At 43.7% G+C, this 8077-nt stretch overlaps 1 protein-coding gene across 1 annotated transcript; it reads left to right on the top strand.

Annotated features, from left to right (window-relative positions):
• The first annotated feature begins 1554 nt into the window (after positions 1-1554).
• On the top strand, positions 1555-6925 carry LOC123144143 (cation-transporting ATPase HMA5). The gene is made up of 9 exons (XM_044563181.1): positions 1555-1933; positions 2612-3226; positions 3490-3919; positions 4144-4469; positions 4849-4907; positions 5002-5344; positions 5435-5635; positions 5742-5999; positions 6203-6925. The coding sequence occupies exons 1-9, from the start codon at positions 1646-1648 to the stop codon at positions 6677-6679; spliced, it is 2997 nt and encodes a 998-aa protein (XP_044419116.1). The 5' UTR covers positions 1555-1645; the 3' UTR covers positions 6680-6925.
• The last annotated feature ends 1152 nt before the right edge of the window (positions 6926-8077 follow it).

Below are 8077 nucleotides of genomic sequence, written 5' to 3'. Positions count from 1 at the left end.
AAATTTTGAAGGATTCTTGAAAATTATTCAAAATTCAAAATATTTTGTTTGAAAACACGAACAATTTTTGATAATCGGAAACCAATTTTGAAATTGGATTTTGTGTGTGAAAATTTGAACATTTTTAAATTTCAAAGATCTTTGTAAACAAGAACAAATTTAAAAATTGAACTAAAAAAAGAAAAGGAAAAGAAAAAAGAAACAATAAAACCGGCAGACAAAAACAACAGATAAAAAACAAAAAAACAAAAAAACCTAGACAGAATCTTCTAGAAAGTTCCTAGAACTAGAAAACCAAAGTAAGTATCTTAGAAAATAGAAAGTTGTGTATGAGGTAAATGGGCCGGCCCAGTGTGTCGCTCACATCGCTGCGTCCCTTTGACTAGCCCGAATTCCCAAAGAGCTCCCCCATAGAAAGTTGTGTCGCTCATAGAAAGTTGTGTACGTTCAGGTGTCTGAAGAAAATCTACTACTAGTACACATTATATTCTACTCGTATGATAAGGGAGTACTCCTACTTGGTAGCCGGATAGCTCCCACGGAACCCACGGTAATAGACATCGCCGTGCCATGAATGGAAGGCGACAACGGGAGAACTTCTCTGTCCCGCGTGTTCCTCGAGGGAAAGAAAACATCTCCATCGCAGCATGATCATGATGGGCTCGTGGACGCAGAAAAAAATCTTCTACATCCGAGAGGATCACATCACATCGGCTGAATTCTAAGCTATTTTCGGGATTGGACTAGATGGATCGAAGATGGTATGGTCCCCATGCATCGACCAAGGCTATCCCCCTGCCGCTGAAATGATGAACAGATCTACACGTTCCCTTGTTTGCTGAGACATGTTGTTGGTTGTTTTTGTTGTGATCCAAAGGCAAAGACGGATAGCACTATACAAGCTAGGAGTATACAGGATCCCAGATCAAATCAGAGCGGACACTGAAGCTTGTCTCCTTGAAGCTTTTCTTGGCCTGCCAAGATTGGACGGAAATGGCGTAATAGGTCTAGCGAAATCCCGGACACACGAGCAGATGGCTGAAAACGATGGCATATCAGCAATCAGCGGTCCAGATGCAAAGGCGACCCGATTTTCCAGAAAAACACGGGCCAAAGAACCAAATTGGATTGGATTTCTGAAAGAGTCAATCTCTCTGAACAAAAAAATACAGCGGACTTGCATGCGTATGTGTAGGCCTGACGCAATCGCCGGCTGCTTCCGGCGAGTGATAGAGCGAGCTCATGCTTTGCGTGCAAGGTGCAACCTTGTGTACGCCGCTAGGAATAGGATTGATTTGCAACATAATACTTGACGCCGAAGTTTTCCACACGTTGAAAGGAGATAATCCAAACGTACGGACGATCGAGTCAAACCATATCACGAGGAGATTACTAATTAACGCCAGTGTAACGCCCCCGGATTTGCCGGCTTACCTACCCACCAAACCAGCACTATCCGCAACATTTTCAGAAACGCCCCCGAAACCCTCGCGTGATCTCGGACCGACCCCTCATGTCTCGCACTATTACACCCAGCGCCTTTCCCGGCCCACTCGGTCGGTCTCCCCTCCACATTTTCCCTTCCCGTTCATTCCCCTCCGAATTATTGCCTTGCCTCGCCTCGCCACCCCCGTCTCTGACGGCCATGGCCCACCTCCAGCTCACGGCGGTCGCCGGCGGCCGCGACGACGAGATGGAGGAGGTGGCGCTGCTGGGGTCCTACGGCGAGGCGGAGGGGCCGAGCTCGCGGAAGGGCCAGGAGGAGGAGGAGGCGGGCATGCGGCGGGCCCAGGTGCGGGTCACGGGCATGACGTGCTCCGCCTGCACGGGCGCCGTCGAGGCCGCCCTCTCCGCCCGCCGCGGCGTGCGCAGCGCCGCCGTGTCGCTGCTGCAGAACCGCGCCCACGTCGTGTTCGACCCCGCGCTCGCCAAGGTTTGGTTCCGTGTGATCCCTCCCCCTCCCGCTCCCTCCTTCGCCTCCGCGCGCGCTGGAGATTTGGCCTGGGATCGCGCCCCTGCGGTGAATTCTGGCGCGGTGGCTTCGAGTTTGTACGATTATAGCGCTCTTGTTGGTAATCAGCAGCGGAATTGGTCAGCGCGAGGCGGGAAACTTAGCTGCGTTTTGTCGGTTATGGTGGTTAGGATGCGAAACCAACACTCACAACTCGTGCTGTAGCTGCTTCATTTTTGGCTCGCCTGTCCTTGTTCTAGCTGGCTGTTCCAATTGATTAGTCGTGTGGGTTGAGTTTGTGGGACACTCTGCGTTGCTTTGTCGGGAATCGAGTCTAGCGTGTTTGATAATCATGTGGATTGTAACCACGTTTACGAAAAAATATCGGGAGATTTTCGTAGTGCCAATTGTAAAGGTGCAGTCCTAGTACTGGATCATAACGATTTTCATGGTAATTTAACTGGTTCCCGAACAGGACCATGAAGCACCTGTACTGTAAACTTGCAATTGCAAACAACCTCTGAAAAAAAAGTGATGTTAGGTCTGTTTCAAAGATCTCAACTCTCCACGACGTTGCCAACCTGTAACCTTTCTTATTTAAACTAACTTGCTTTTATATAAAGTTTCTGAAATGGACCTGACAGTGTTTGTTGTATTCAGGAAGAGGACATTGTAGAAGCAATAGAAGATGCTGGGTTTGAAGCAGAAATCCTCCCAGATTCTGCTGTTTCTCAGCCAAAGTCACAGAAGGCTTTGTCAGGCCAATTTAGGATAGGGGGGATGACTTGTGCTGCCTGTGTGAACTCAGTTGAAGGGATCTTAAAGAAGTTACCAGGTGTAAACAGAGCAGTTGTTGCATTAGCGACCTCATTAGGGGAAGTTGAGTACGATCCGACTGCTATTAGCAAAGATGAGATTGTTCAGGCTATCGAGGATGCTGGTTTTGAAGCCGCACTGGTACAAAGTAGTGAGCAAGATAAGGCTTTATTAGGTTTGATAGGATTGCATACAGAGAGAGATGTAAATTTATTGTATGATATCCTGAGAAAAACAGAAGGCCTGCGGCAATTTGATGTAAATTCTGTACGGGCAGAAGTTGAAATTACATTCGATCCAGAAGTAGTTGGTTTGAGATCGGTTGTGGATATTATTGATATGGAAAGCAGTGGCAGACTGAAAGCCCATGTACAGAATCCATATGTACGGTCTTCTTCAAATGATGCACAAGAGGCTTCGAAAATGCTTCACCTCCTTCGCTCAAGCTTATTTCTAAGTGTAAGTTTTTATCCCTGCTATCCTATTTGTTTATGGTTTTCGTTGCATCTCTAGTTCAGTCTACATTTTCCTCTGGTAGCTATACCCTTATCCTAGTTGTGACCGTAAATAAATAGCAAGCCCATCTGATGTGTCAGCTTGATTTTATATAATTGTCACTATTGCATACAGTTACTACTATAAAGAGATAATATAAAGTAAAATTATCATGAGTTGTTGTTTTACTTGCGTACTGACTTTCTTTACTGGTTTCCTTGCACCAGATTCAAGTGTTTTTTATGCGCATGGTATGCCCTCACATATCTTTCATCAACTCATTCCTACTCATGCACTGCGGACCATTTCGTATAGGAGATCTGCTCAAGTGGATGCTGGTGAGTGTAGTACAATTTGTTGTTGGCAAACGTTTCTATGTTGCAGCTTATAGGGCCCTTAGACATGGCTCTACAAATATGGATGTATTGGTCGTTCTTGGCACAACTGCAACATATGTGTACTCAGTTTGCGCGCTTCTTTATGGGGCATTCACTGGATTTCATCCTCCGATGTATTTTGAGACAAGTGCAATGATAATTACATTTGTGCTATTGGGGAAGTATCTTGAGGTGCTTGCTAAAGGAAGGACATCAGATGCAATTAAGAAGCTTGTAGAGCTGGTTCCTGCTACAGCTATCTTGCTTCTGAAATACAAAGGTATCTGATTCGTACTTTATGGTAACTTAGCATGCATACACCAAAAATGGCTAGCAGTTCAGAAAGCTCATGTCTAAGTGATTTACATATAGTCCCCTTCTTTTTATGTTTTTCGTTGGATATTAGTAATTAACTGATTGCTTAGGATTGCAGCCTTGCATCCATACTCTTGCATTTTGATTGTAGTTGCACACCTCAACTCATAGCACTGTACCTGAATCCAGATGGAAAATATGCTGGAGAAAAGGAAATTGATGCATTGTTGATCCAACCTGGCGATGTCTTAAAAGTGCTTCCTGGTTCAAAGATTCCTGCTGATGGCATTGTCACTTGGGGTACAAGCCATGTTGATGAAAGTATGGTAACTGGTGAATCTGCGTCTATCTGCAAGGAAGTATCCAGTTCAGTTATTGGAGGCACCATGAACCTAAATGGCATCCTTCACATACAAGCGGCGAAAGTAGGATCAGGGACAGTTTTGAGCCAGATAATATCTCTTGTTGAGACTGCCCAGATGTCTAAAGCACCTATTCAGAAGTTCGCTGATTATGTGAGTGCACTTGTCTGTTTATGATGTTTCCGAGTTATAAAAATTATCTCTGTTATAATCTTAAAATTGTAAAACATTTTTCTGGTCAATTTCATTACACTTCTGTCATTGACGTAAGTGCTAAGGATGTATTTTTATTGCCTTACAAAAAGTATATTAGTCATGTCAGATTTCACACAAACTGTTTACACCTGGTTGGTTTTTATCAAGTCATTAGTTATTGAAAATCAGTTTATGTTCTTATTATTACAACACATTACATGAAGAAACCAGTGCAATCTTGGGGATTTGTACATCTTGTTTAACATGCAGTGGCATTTTGTTTCCTATAATAACCATTACGTTTTGTGAATGTTGATGCTATCTATGTTCTTTTCAGGTGGCCGGCATTTTTGTTCCTATTGTCATCACATTGTCCTTACTGACATTCTGTACATGGTAAGTTTCACGGTTCATGCATCTGTCTGAGGTTGGGTTTGGGGGCGTCAGGCTACTTGTGTCTAAAACTTTCATGCATCATTGACCTTTGTAGGTTTGTATGTGGGACGCTGGGGGCATATCCAAATTCATGGGTTTCAGAAACTAGCAATTGCTTTGTTTTCTCCCTCATGTTCTCCATCTCTGTTGTGGTAATTGCCTGTCCATGTGCTCTTGGTCTGGCGACACCAACTGCTGTTATGGTAGCAACTGGAGTTGGCGCCAATCATGGAGTACTTGTAAAGGGTGGAGATGCACTGGAGAGGGCTCAGAATGTTAACTATATTATATTTGATAAAACTGGGACACTGACACAAGGAAAGGCCACTGTAACAACGACGAAAGTGTTCTCAGGAATGGATGTTGGTGACTTCCTCACATTGGTAGCATCTGCGGAGGTGAGGCAACACAAAATTCTCTGGAATTTTGTTTATTCGTAGTAGAGTGCAAACATGGTAATCTTACTTTGTTCTTTTCTGTTAATTTAGGCAAGCAGTGAGCATCCACTTGCAAAAGCTATCTTGGATTATGCATTTCATTTCCATTTCTTTGGCAAACTCCCCTCATCAAAAGACGACGTTAAGAAAAGAAAAGAAGATGCATTCTCTCAATGGCTCTTGGAAGTTGCTGATTTTTCTGCCTTGCCTGGCAAAGGAGTTCAATGTTTGATCAATGGGAAGATGATTCTGGTGAGCTATGTGATACAGCTATTCTGGATTATTTTTCTTAATTGCTTAAGGAAAGAGTTACTATGCCTGGGTAATCCAATAATTTGATGTTAAATGTTTTATGTAGGTGGGCAACCGTACTTTGATATCTGAAAATGGGGTTAACATTCCTGAAGAGGCTGAAAGTTTCTTGGTAGACATGGAATTGAACGCAAAGACAGGCATTCTTGTAGCATATGATGGCGACTTCATTGGTTTGATGGGGGTAACCGATCCCTTGAAAAGGGAGGCTGCTGTAGTTATAGAAGGCCTAAAAAAGATGGGCATTTATCCAGTTATGGTGACAGGGGACAATTGGAGGACTGCACTGGCAGTTGCAAAGGAGGTCGGTCGGAATTCTCATGTAGTAGTGCAACCACATCCACATTTGATTATTTTGATTCTTCTGGACGCAATATCAGTAAATATGAGTTCAACTTTGCTGCCTAATTGATTTCATGTGTACAACTTCATTAGTTGATTTGATGTTGCTTATATGAGTTGCCTCCTGCAAAAGCTTAAGTTATTGAAACCATTGTCCTTCTGCAGATTGGAATTGAAGATGTGAGAGCAGAGGTTATGCCTGCCGGAAAAGCTGACGTAATCCGCTCTTTCCAAAAGGATGGGAGCGTGGTTGCAATGGTTGGAGATGGGATCAATGATTCCCCTGCCCTGGCAGCAGCTGACGTCGGGATGGCCATCGGTGCAGGGACTGACATCGCCATCGAGGCAGCAGACTATGTGCTGGTGCGGAATAACCTTGAAGACGTCATCACGGCGATTGACCTCTCAAGGAAGACGTTCAGCCGAATCCGGTGGAACTACTTCTTTGCCATGGCGTATAACATCGTTGCCATCCCTGTGGCTGCCGGCGCACTCTTCCCCTTCACCGGCCTGCAAATGCCGCCGTGGCTGGCTGGCGCTTGCATGGCCTTCTCGTCGGTTAGTGTAGTATGTTCCTCGCTGCTGCTGAGGAGATATAGAAAACCAAGGCTTACCACCGTCTTGCAGATAACTGTAGAGTGATTTCAACTTGGAACCTAACCCGCCTGTTTTTGTGTGTGACATTTCTACTTGAAAGAAATGGATATGGCATCTGTTTGTAACTCAGTGATGATACAGTTTTTGACACCTGTGCTTGTAAATAGCATATATATACACAGATGTAGATTGTGTGTAATTCAGATTCCCAGTTGTTCACAGGATGTTAATTGGCTAGTCGAACATATGGGACTGCGAGCCTCTTTTACTTGAGAAGTTGTGAAGAATTAAGCGCTGAGAACTGTACGTTTCCAGTCCTAAGCGTGTTGCCAACTTGCCATAGGTATCTGGCCGTATCTTAGTAAAGTTATATCCTGAATAGTAAAGTTCGATAAAGGTTGAAAATTGCTATTGGAGCTCATGGAGGCTGGTTATGAAAAAAAATTCAAAATTCAACAAAATTCATATTTTTACATTTCAAAAAAATCTGGAAAAAATACGGACATACATGGAGGCATAACACACATGTGTGAATTTTCAGAACAAAATATGTTGAAACGAGGGCTGTGCGAAAAAAGACAAATCTGTGGTTTTTCAATACATGATACTCCCTCTGTCCGGAAATACTTGTCATCAAAATGAATAAAAGGGGATGTATCTAAATGTATTTTAGTTCTAGATACATCTTTTGTCCATTTTGATGACAAGTATTTTCAGGCGGAGGGAGTACTATTTATCTCGAAAGTCCATGAATGTGTTCTTTTTGCACAAATCACATCTCAAAGTATTTCATTCTAAAATTTTATACACATACACATCACATCCTTATATATTTGTACAATATTTTCAGATTTTTTTAACCGAAAAGTATGAATTTTGATTCCCCCCCTCCCCCCCCAAAACAAATCCAGCCTCCGTGGAGGCCGAGCTCCAAAATGCCGTTCTCGATAAAGGTAATGTATACAACCTTTTCTCCCCTATCCCTTGATGGCTAGGGCAAACCCTTCCCTCAGAATTCGTCGCCGAGCCCATAGACTGCCTTTTCTTTGCATGTCGTTTCAGCGGCTGGTGGCGGGAAAGGGAATCCCCGTGCCTCCGATTAGTAGTTTAGCGGTTTAGGTTATTATTATTTTTAGTTCTTGCAGGTACGGTGCTCGGGTGAAGGTGACGCTTATTCTTCAAGTTTGTCTTTTGGACTTCGTTCTTCCTCGGGTTCATTCATCTGTACTTAGTTGATGGAGCCCCAACGTAAATTCATTTCATCTCGTTGGGGTGTTGAGGTTAGGGTTATTCGTCATGACGAGATTTGGTGTCAGGTGATTCGGATCTATTTAAGGTTTTAACATCAACAACTACGGCTAAAGGCGTTGGTCCTTAGATGCACATGCACAAAGACTTCCCGTCAACGATAAGGTCAAGCCAGCTCTGATAGGGGAGCGTCGG

The sequence above is a fragment of the Triticum aestivum genome, chromosome 6D (genome assembly GCF_018294505.1).
Source record: "Triticum aestivum cultivar Chinese Spring chromosome 6D, IWGSC CS RefSeq v2.1, whole genome shotgun sequence".
NCBI classification, from domain to species: domain Eukaryota; kingdom Viridiplantae; phylum Streptophyta; class Magnoliopsida; order Poales; family Poaceae; genus Triticum; species Triticum aestivum.
This window is presented reverse-complemented; position numbering and strand designations above follow the sequence as displayed.